Below are 12157 nucleotides of genomic sequence, written 5' to 3'. Positions count from 1 at the left end.
TTTTGCTTCATTAAATAAAATAAATAATATTAAATATTATTAAAATGATATTCGTATGTGAATAATATTATCTTTATTCAACTTATAAAATAATTTTAATTAATTTAACAGTAATACAAAAAATACAAGTAATATAAATTTATATTCATAAATACTTTCTATTATTTATTACTTACACATGATTATTTTGCAGATATTTAGCTGTGAAAAAATTTCTTTTTTTTTGCTCCATACCAACTGTATTGCACTGCTAATTCATTAGAAAACAATTTCTTCATTATCCGTAAAGAAGAAGTTTTTACATCTTGACTTATCACATGAGTCAATTGTTTGATCTACAATTATGAAAAGTTGCGTTATAAAAATTTTACAAAAGATTATATTTGTATAACAATGTATTAATGTGGAATATATTTGTAAAATATTTTTTAAAGTATTCTATATAAAATTACTTTGTACATTAATATAAAATTTATTCTAAGTAATTATTTGTTAAAATATGTAAAAAACGAAGCAATACAGAGACTATACGCGGTTGGTAGTGCGTGAATTTCGTTGAAATTTAAGATTTTTACGAAACTTAATTTTATGTGCACACAAGGCACCGGTGTTTCTTAGATATACAAAGACTAAACGCAATTCGCGATCTCAATTTGAGATTCTAATGGACAAACGAAACTCGTTAGGTTTCGTTCGTTCGTTAGAATCTCGAATCGAATCGAGATCGCAAATCGCGTTTAGTTTTGGTATATCCAAGAAACACCGGTGCTCTGTGCACTTAAATTTTTTAACCTTATATACTAATTGTTTTATTTCATCTATTTTTTTTTAATTAATCGTACAATATATTTATTTTTTCTACTAAGCTGTTCTTTCTTTTTTTGAAAGACATTTTATAAAATTGAAATAATAAAAAATTTGACTTACCATCTGATTTCGATAAAGTGAGTCATTATTTAATTTTATCTCCACTGCCTGTTTTATTCAAGGTGCAAGTTCACATTGAACATACATACATATAAGTAAAACTGATTACAATTTGATTTTAGAAAATAAGTGCGATATGTTATTCTTAGTGCACAAAATATAATAGTCGTTTATAGAGATTTGATTTGAAATTCATACTAGCCCGTACAATGAAAAATAATTGCTCGTAATTCCAGAGTACCAATTTGTTAATGACTCAGAAAAATAACATGGCGGCCTGCTCTCAAAAAACTATGATGTTTCTCGATGTCCATTTAGAAATAATGTCGAAGCTCTTACAGAATAATTACTACAACATTTGAAATACAAAAAGTATTACATGAGAAGAAGATTAGATTAGAATAAGGATTCAACCTTAAACACAACTTTCTATATATAAACTTAATTTCTGATCTTAAAATGTGACATGATATATGTAATGTGAAACAATTAACTATATTATTGTGTTGGTTACAAGCTCTTTATATACTCATTACTTCGATCACACTAAACGACCTTTATTAGTTTATCGTAAACAATATTTAGATTATCCGTGTCTTTTTGTAAATTGATTGTGTTGTCAAATTTTTTGATAAAAAACATCTCCGCGATTTCTCTTTTTCGTACATATTTCTCATGATGTAAAATTTCAGGAGCGGACCAATCAAAATCATGACCATTATCGAATTTATGATTACTAATAACCGAATAATTACTATTGTGTACCTTTATGTTATTAAAATGTTCTTTTATGCGTGTGCCTAATTGTCGTTTAGTCTGACCGACGTATGATGAGGAACAATTTGCGCAGTTAATTTTGTATACAACTCCTGTTTTTTCTTTTAAGGGCAAAGGATCTTTGACACGTTTGATTAGTGTATTCAATTTTTTCGGTATACAATAAACGCATTGCATGCCCGTAGATTGCAATAATCTCGAAACGTCTTCACTTAATTCTTTGACGTACGGTAATTTTATAATGTGGTCAAATTTTTCACTGACTAAATTATCATTGTCAACATTGCGATCATCATTTTTTCGTGTCTCAAGTAATTTTAGCCTATTTTTTACATACTTATTAACCACATTCGACGGAAAACCATTGTTTATCAGTATCGATTTAACCCTAGCGATGTTTGCTGGATGAAAACTGTCGTCCGATAATAAAATCGCATGATCGACCAGACTAAAAATGGTATTCTTTTTGTATTTAAAGGGATGGTTTGAATAATAATTGATATATCTACCCGAACAAGTGGGTTTCATAAACCAATTAGTTAGTAGAATACCATTCTTTCTCATCACAGTAGTGTTCAAAAAATTAATCGAGTCGTTACTTTCAATTTCGTGAGTAAATTTTAATCTAGGATGGTAATCATTAAACACCGACAAAATTTCATCAACACCCTCGCATGGGATAATTGCAAAAATATCATCCACATATCTGCAGAACCACGTGGTTTTGAAACTCAATCTTTCTAGGCAGTTAGTCTCTAAATCGTCCATTACGATATCCGCTAATATGGGTGAGAGCGGAGACCCCATAGGACTGCCAAAAATCTGTTCATAATACTGTCCATTAAAAACAAAACTAGTAGAGTCTAATATGAACTCAATCACATATAAAAATTGGGAAAGATTGAATTTCGTATTGGTTGAAATGTCCATCCAACGCTTTTTTACGCCGCTGATTACTAACTCTTTCGGAATGTTCGTAAACAGGGAGGTAACGTCTAATGACACTAGTAATTCGTTATCAGTAATCACCTTATTCTTAATACTCTCGACGAAGGACCAACCGTCCTTAACAAAAGATCCCGGTTTCTTAATCGAATTAACAAGTATATTATGGATGTAGTTAGAAAGATTATACAACGGACTACATAATGAAGACACTATAATTCGTAATGGACAATCGATTTTGTGGATTTTCGGTAATCCGTAACATCGTGGTAAGTTCCCGTTGGTTACATAAAAATCCTGTCAAAAAATTAACTAATAAAATGCATTCTCTCATCAAGTCTTGGCTCGATAATAAATTGATAGACATGACCACTTATAATTATTTAAATGTAACCAACGGGAACTTACCACGATGTTACGGATTACCGAAAATCCACAAAATCGATTGTCCATTACGAATTATAGTGTCTTCATTATGTAGTCCGTTGTATAATCTTTCTAACTACATCCATAATATACTTGTTAATTCGATTAAGAAACCGGGATCTTTTGTTAAGGACGGTTGGTCCTTCGTCGAGAGTATTAAGAATAAGGTGATTACTGATAACGAATTACTAGTGTCATTAGACGTTACCTCCCTGTTTACGAACATTCCGAAAGAGTTAGTAATCAGCGGCGTAAAAAAGCGTTGGATGGACATTTCAACCAATACGAAATTCAATCTTTCCCAATTTTTATATGTGATTGAGTTCATATTAGACTCTACTAGTTTTGTTTTTAATGGACAGTATTATGAACAGATTTTTGGCAGTCCTATGGGGTCTCCGCTCTCACCCATATTAGCGGATATCGTAATGGACGATTTAGAGACTAACTGCCTAGAAAGATTGAGTTTCAAAACCACGTGGTTCTGCAGATATGTGGATGATATTTTTGCAATTATCCCATGCGAGGGTGTTGATGAAATTTTGTCGGTGTTTAATGATTACCATCCTAGATTAAAATTTACTCACGAAATTGAAAGTAACGACTCGATTAATTTTTTGAACACTACTGTGATGAGAAAGAATGGTATTCTACTAACTAATTGGTTTATGAAACCCACTTGTTCGGGTAGATATATCAATTATTATTCAAACCATCCCTTTAAATACAAAAAGAATACCATTTTTAGTCTGGTCGATCATGCGATTTTATTATCGGACGACAGTTTTCATCCAGCAAACATCGCTAGGGTTAAATCGATACTGATAAACAATGGTTTTCCGTCGAATGTGGTTAATAAGTATGTAAAAAATAGGCTAAAATTACTTGAGACACGAAAAAATGATGATCGCAATGTTGACAATGATAATTTAGTCAGTGAAAAATTTGACCACATTATAAAATTACCGTACGTCAAAGAATTAAGTGAAGACGTTTCGAGATTATTGCAATCTACGGGCATGCAATGCGTTTATTGTATACCGAAAAAATTGAATACACTAATCAAACGTGTCAAAGATCCTTTGCCCTTAAAAGAAAAAACAGGAGTTGTATACAAAATTAACTGCGCAAATTGTTCCTCATCATACGTCGGTCAGACTAAACGACAATTAGGCACACGCATAAAAGAACATTTTAATAACATAAAGGTACACAATAGTAATTATTCGGTTATTAGTAATCATAAATTCGATAATGGTCATGATTTTGATTGGTCCGCTCCTGAAATTTTACATCATGAGAAATATGTACGAAAAAGAGAAATCGCGGAGATGTTTTTTATCAAAAAATTTGACAACACAATCAATTTACAAAAAGACACGGATAATCTAAATATTGTTTACGATAAACTAATAAAGGTCGTTTAGTGTGATCGAAGTAATGAGTATATAAAGAGCTTGTAACCAACACAATAATATAGTTAATTGTTTCACATTACATATATCATGTCACATTTTAAGATCAGAAATTAAGTTTATATATAGAAAGTTGTGTTTAAGGTAGGATACATATTAATGTGTGGAAATAATTATTGTTACTCAGTTACTTTTTAATTAATTTTTTAATTTTAATTTTCTAATAATTGTCATTATTATAATTTGTAGCACTTGATAAGGGCCAAAACCCATGGCCGAAACGTCGTGAATATTAAATAAAGATATATTAAATAGCCAGAGTTGGTTGATTAAATTACTACCATTTTTAATAATATATCATATATAAGTGACAGGCAATACAAAATCTTAAATCAGGAAGAAAGTAAATGTAAAATATTTTAAAATATACCTATTTCTTTGTCGCACCAGTGAGAACACTATTATGTTGTGTATATAAATAAAGTTGCGACAATATTTTTTTGCAGCGCTGTAACAAAATAAAAGTTACAAATAAGAAAAAGAAACAAAAATATGAATATGATTTGTTGTCTATCATTTTGATACATCTTTGATTCATTATTAGTTGCCTATGTTTGTATTACTTTGATCATGTATCGAAGACATACTATAAGACTAATAATACATCAAAGACACATATAAGCGACAGGCAATAAAAATCTTAATAAATCAGAAAAAAGTACATCTAAATTATTAAAATATAATACCTATTTCTTTGTATATACAATATATATGATTTCTATTACTTTTATCACATTTTACTTTATTATATATTAGCTTCCTCTATTGTTTAATTGTATTATACTTTGATAAATGCATCAAAGACATATTTTGGTACATCATCATCAATATACGAAAAGGCTAATATTAGAATAAATGTACCAAAATAATATGCATGCATATTAAGGAACAGGAATGCAATGAGAAATAAAATAGATTAGACTAAAAAGAAAGTATATAAAATGTAAAATGTAAGTTCACGATAAAACAAATCTGAAGTTTAAGGGTCGATTGCACCAACATTATTTTGGCTTTAAGTCTTGCTTAAAACCAAAAATATGTCTTTCTTTATTTAGAAAGAAACATAAATAAGATATAGATATACATATTTTTATAAGAGTTTTAACAAGGCTCTGTAATATAAATATAAATTTAACGTATAAGACGGGCAACAAGAGCCAAATCGCGGATGACAATGCGTTATCCTAACGAAACTAAATAATTTTCCGTTAGAATTAAATACCGGTGCGCAAGGCACCAAATTTTACTTGGACACGGCCAAGATTTTAAATATGAAATAATCTCATATTTGAGATTTTAATTTCAATACCCCCTTTAACCCCCCTACGGAAAATAAATAAATGAATGCAAGAGAAAAATATAGATCCGAAAATCGCTGAATCGGGAAATAAAGGGGGTATTGAAATTAAAATCTCAAATATGAGATTATTTCATATTTAAAATCTTGGCCGTGTCCAAGTAAAATTTGGTGCCTTGCGCACCGGTATTTAATTCTAACGGAAAATTATTTAGTTTCGTTAAGATAACGCATTGTCATCCGCGATTTGGCTCTTGTTGCCCGTCTTATACGTTAAATACATATTTTTGTTCCAAAAGAAAATGTATTGTTGCAATCGGGCCTGTCCGATTATTAATTTTAAGGTTAACTTGCAGTTGTAAAACAAATTTTATAGTGAATTATATAATAATATATTTAGTGAAAGATATAATATATTTTACACAAAATAAGATAAATTTTGAAAGAAATGAAAAGAATTTATATTTACGAAAAATTATATAAAAATATACAGACTTACTTTCACATCGTTATGCGGCAAGATATCACAGGAAAAAGACCGGTAACCCACCATCATAGAAAAAACACTATCACAAACCGCGTGGCGTGTATGTTTACGCGCCAAAACGTTCTGCACTCAAATGGCTCCATCTATACGACATCCTGAACGAATATTCAGCGTAATTCAAAAGTATATCTTGAAAATATACGCGAATATACTAATAATAATATACTGTAAGAGATATTAAAAGTATATTCTAAGAATATACGAAAAATAACCCATACAGCAAAATGTTAACAAAAAGAACTCTTAATGTTCTCTCATTCACGTTTTGGACATCCAAAAATTTCTTTAAAAAGATAACTTAATGATATCAGAAAGAGCTCTTATGCGCCACATTGAGAGGGAAAACAGACTTCTTCCGATAGTTATCAAACAGATAACTTTTTTGAGATATCTTATATTAGATATCAAAAAGATATCTTATATTAGATATTAAAAAGATATCTAAAATTAGATATTAAAAAGATATCTAAAATTAGATGTCAAAAAGATATCTAAAGTAGATGTCAAAAAGATATCTAAAATTAGATATCTTTAAGAGTTCACGTTTATGATGTTAATAAGACATCTATTCGAAGATGTTCAAAACACTAAAAAAATGCAAACTTTTTGGTGAGATATTTAGTGAGCTCCTCAAAGAGAGGTTTTGATAATGAAGGACAGAGATCCTTATATTCATATTGTCGTTCATATATCCTTCCCTTATTTGGAAAGCTTGCTAAATATCTCACCAGAAGCTTCTTTTGAATTGTCATCTGCTTACATAAAATTATATTATTAAATGGCTTTTTAAAAGTGACACTGAAATTTGTTTAATAGCCATTAAATGCGATAACTCTATGCGCTAGAATTAAATTCAATCGATTTTTAGAGACTTTAGTATTTAAAACAAACCATTTTATATTAGAGATATATTAAACTAATTTCAGTATCATATTTTTCAATGATGGCTACTTTGAAATAATAAATAAATCATTGGATTATTTATTATATTATTATTTATATTATTTTGATATTTTTTAAATATAAATAATATTAAAATATTAATTAACAATATATTATATAATGTTTATATAATAATAATTATTTTTAAAAAAACATTAATAATCATTTAAAGAAAAATAAAATATTTTTGTTTTCACATAACTGGAAATTTGTGTTTGAAGTGAAAATCACTAATAATAATTAACAATATATTATATAATGTTCATATAATAATAATTATTTAAAAAACATTAGTAATTATTTAAAAAAAATAAAATATTTTTGTTTTCACGTAACTAAAATGTGTTTGAAGTGAAAATTACTAATAGTAATCATTTAAAAAAACATTTTTGTTTTTACATATAATTATAAAATGTATGTAAAGTAAAATTAGATTTACGAAAAATTATTTTAAATTATTTTTATTTTTTTTTGTTCCTTCTTTAGGAAGACGATCGCCAGCATGTTGTAACCATGATTTAATAACGGCTTGTATTTTATCAATCGTAGAATCAGTTCGACAATTAATTATGGTTTCTGAAATAAGAAAATTAAATTATAAGTACAACACACATATATTTTAGAATATATAAAGCACTCGATTATCATATTCTGAACCTTTCCAAATTATACTAATAAACATTTAAACAAAAATTTTGTATATAACAGCAATGCCAGTATTTATAAAGTTTGTATTAAAAATTGTGAGAAAATTCTATTATCAAATCATATTTTAGTCATACTGTCATCATAATTAAGTATTATGATGTATAATTGATAATAAATGAACATGCTAAAATTAAGTTTCCTTATTGACTGATTTAATATTGAATATATTCTTACGGTCTAAAAATGTATTTGTCGTTATAAACAATTATTTAAAGTGATGTATAGTAAAAATTTAACTTTATATACAGTAAACTATTATCAAATGTATATAAAAAAAGGAAATTTAAAATAGTATTATTAATGATTATAGAAATAGTATAGATAAAATATGTTAATCAAAAATAAGACATTTCGTTTTCATAAAAAATTAATAAGATATAAATATCCAAGCGATTTGTCTTAAAACATACTCTCTAAAAGAAAATGATAAATAAATAGTACAAAAAAAGATAGATACCAATTATCAAATCAATAAACTTCATTTCTTTTACGCTTATCGTATTCTTTTGTCCTGTCCATGATATTTTATATGCCATTTGATCAATCAAGGTTGCAGTTAAAGCATTTCGTACATGCTTTTCAAACGTTGTACCACCAATGTTTTTAATCATTTTTTTCTGTAAAATGCAATAATATTTTGATTAAGAATATGTAATAACATTTTTGATGCCAAAATTAATTAGAAATAAATTAACAAGACATAGTTTAATTAGAGTACACACACACTAAAATTAAATAAATGTTGAAATACAATAACAAAACACTTACATATTGTGAACGAGCTACAGCATCTTCCTTCAGCAATATTTCAATATCGTTTAATTCCTTTTCTGTCGTAATAGGCAAGTTTAAGGTCAGATTATTGGTATCATTGCGAGGCCCTTCACTTATATCCAATACAAGAAGATAAATAGAATTTATTGCTTTTTTAATTGCTTGAATATCTGTACGACATGGTGCTATAAAAAAATCAGATATAATAAGACAATTTAATTATTGAACAGACAAAAATTTGTAATTGTATTTACTGCAACATAAGTCATGATGTTCATGTGTATGTTGTTTGTTTCGTCCTTCAACATTGGTTTGTGGATGTGCATAATTTTTATCGAGCCTAATATCTGAAATTTGTTTTGATATATTAACTGTTAGAGGTACGACAATTCTATCAAAATAACAGAATAATTTATAAGTCATATATATGTAATTCACATTACATCATATTATTAATATTTATTGAATGTATGAAGCTTACTGGTTTCAACGATACTACGAATAATTGGTTTCTCTTTTAATTGATATATTTTCTTGTTATCCAATTGAGATGAATCTACAAAGAAAATTATTGTGTTAAAAAATATTTAAAAAATTAATATTATTATAAATTTATTCCAAATTTCTGTATTTTTTAACTTACCAAATTCATTTTGTCGCGTCGATGTTTGATTTGTATTATTTACATCATCTTTTACTTCAAACATATCTTGTGTTTCATTATTATATTCTTTAACATTATTGTTTATTGGCTCATTCTCAAATTCTTTTAATATTAGAAATGAATCCTGAGAAAAGAGATCTCCATATTCCAGAGGTAGACTTTCAGGAACTGTTATCAAATTGTTGTTTTCTTCACTATTATTAAAACTGTTTGATACACCTATGAAAAATTTAATTAAGTGCATTTTTTCAAAATTTAAATATTTAAATTTTATCGAACAAACAAATATAAATTTAAATCCTGCGCACAATAAAAAAATATTAGAAATAAATATTTATTGTTAAAAATAGTAATTATTTTAAAATTATAAAATCTTACAAATAAAGGACTCTAATATACAAATACAAATTCGGGTAAAGAATTCTTAATAAAAGTATAGGAGCCCTTTATACCCGAATTTATATTTGTATATCAGTCTATTATTTTAAAAATTTTATTATTTTAAAATAATTCCTATTTTTAATATTTAATATTCCTAATATTTTCTCTATTATAAACAGGGACTTCAAAATTTTATCATCGCACCTGCTGCAACTTCGCTTATGATTTCCTTTTTCTTATTTTTTGGAATATATTGGATTGGAGGTTTTTGAAAATTCTTTTGAACATCTATAAGAAAATATGTGAATATATTAAATAACAAACATTATTATTAAATATATAATATATATATATATATATATATATATATTATATGTTGATTTCGAGAACCGATTAATATTCTAAATATTATTATTATTAAAGTATAATTAGTTAGTGAATATTTTTAATGATTTACTATATGAGAGTTTAGACCTTTTTCTGAATCTTCATCAGATTCTTTATCTTCATCTTCGTCTTGATGAGGAAAACTATTACTTTTTATAGATTTTAGAAGTTTTTCATTTTTAACATCTATAAAAAATATTATAAAATAGTATTAATTAAAATGTAAATATTTAGAAGAGAAAAATATTAAAAAATACAATTTTTATTAATTTATAAATTTAAAATGAATTTAAATGCTTACATGATTTCTGATTTTCTTCGTCAGAAGAATAAAGACGGCGCGGTTTATTGATCGCACGTTTTACAGAAAGTGGCTTATTATTGTTAGTTACTTTAACTGTTGCAAGTGCTTGCAATGCATCTTCATCATTAGTCGAAATATCAACAGCTTGGATTTCAATATCTCTGGCTTCATTATATGTAGCTTCAAAATAATATAAAGAATACAATAAAAATATTTGAATATAAAATAATTGATATTAAATTAACATTAAACTTACCAAATGGTCCTATAAATCTAGTATAATGAATCGTATCCCAATCTTCTTTTGGTAATATTGCTTTAATGCATAAATGAGTCGGATTTTTAGGTTTGGGTGGCCATTTGAAAGTTTTGGATTCCATAAATAACCAACAACTTGGTATCGTAGCACTCCATTCTATCCAAAATACAACAAAATACATTTCTGAAATTAAAAATGTTTCACTTTGAAAAAAATAATCTTGATTTATTCTAAAGTAAATTTATTAATAATATCGCAATATATGTATATATAATTTTTTATCATCATGTTAACTGTTGTAAATAATAATTTAATCATATTAAATAAAAATAATTTCTATAAATATTAATCAAGCAGTGTTGAAGATATAGTTAGAATTTTTTACTTATAAATAAAATATTTAATAAATTGAAATTATATAATTATATAATTGAAAATATATAATTGAAATTATATAATTAGAATGATTTTTAGAAAGTAATATATATAGCACTTAATTTTTGGAAGAAAACATATCTGAATAAATTACAATAATATGATTTTGAGAAAAAAACTTTTTATGTGTTAAGTATAATCTCAAATAAAAGTCTATTAAACTTACCTATATTACACACTTAACGTTTAATACCGATTTGAGGAAAAATTATGTTGCAACTCGTTACAGCTCGTAGAAGCACATACATAAAAAATTATAAAAAATCCGGCTCTCTTTCCAATTTTGATAGCGATTATATGTTTGATGGTATACTCCGTATACACTCCGTCTAAACCGCAATTATGCGCAGATCTTCACGATATTATTTAATCACTAATATATTTAATCACTAATATATATATATATATATATATATATTATATATATACATATATATATGAAACACAGTTTGAAACCTTCAGCGATCGATACACACATAAATAGTTAAATACTTATATAAATATATTTATGATAATGTTATCATTTCTCTAAATATAATTTTTAATATTACTTTTTATATTTATATAAATTACATGTAATAGCTTTGTTATCATTTTAAAATCAATTTTTATTTTACAAAGACGAATTATATAATATAAACATAATATAAATTAGAAGTACTTTTATATTAATTAATGAAAGGCTCGTATGAATTAAACAAAATTAAACAATCATATATAGTAGGCCAACTAAACGAGCAAATAAATAAGATGTAAAAATTTTTTTATTAATAGTTAAATCATTAAATTAACATTCCGTTACAGAATCGATATAAATTGTAAACGTTTCGACTGCACTACAGTCTTTATCAATACATAAAAATTAAATATTAAAATATAAAGTTAGATGTTAAAAATACAAAGTTAGTT

The 12157-nt window shown here is 26.3% G+C and overlaps 1 protein-coding gene across 1 annotated transcript; it reads right to left on the bottom strand.

The window, feature by feature from the left end:
• Positions 1 to 7366: 7366 nt before the first annotated feature.
• Positions 7367 to 11780, bottom strand: LOC114932959 (uncharacterized). Its single transcript, XM_085483532.1, has 11 exons — positions 11415 to 11780; positions 10811 to 10996; positions 10552 to 10734; positions 10338 to 10436; positions 10068 to 10151; positions 9462 to 9701; positions 9300 to 9374; positions 9073 to 9165; positions 8813 to 9003; positions 8502 to 8661; positions 7367 to 7912 (listed from the first exon to the last, which is right to left on the bottom strand). Exons 2-11 carry the CDS (start codon positions 10992 to 10994, stop codon positions 7782 to 7784), a joined length of 1440 nt encoding a protein of 479 aa, XP_085339658.1. The 5' UTR covers positions 10995 to 10996; positions 11415 to 11780; the 3' UTR covers positions 7367 to 7781.
• Between the last annotated feature and the right edge of the window lie 377 nt (positions 11781 to 12157).

This window comes from Nylanderia fulva, unplaced genomic scaffold (genome assembly GCF_048542155.1).
Source record: "Nylanderia fulva isolate GAGA-0341 unplaced genomic scaffold, ASM4854215v1 Scaffold256, whole genome shotgun sequence".
Taxonomy (NCBI): domain Eukaryota; kingdom Metazoa; phylum Arthropoda; class Insecta; order Hymenoptera; family Formicidae; genus Nylanderia; species Nylanderia fulva.
This window is presented reverse-complemented; position numbering and strand designations above follow the sequence as displayed.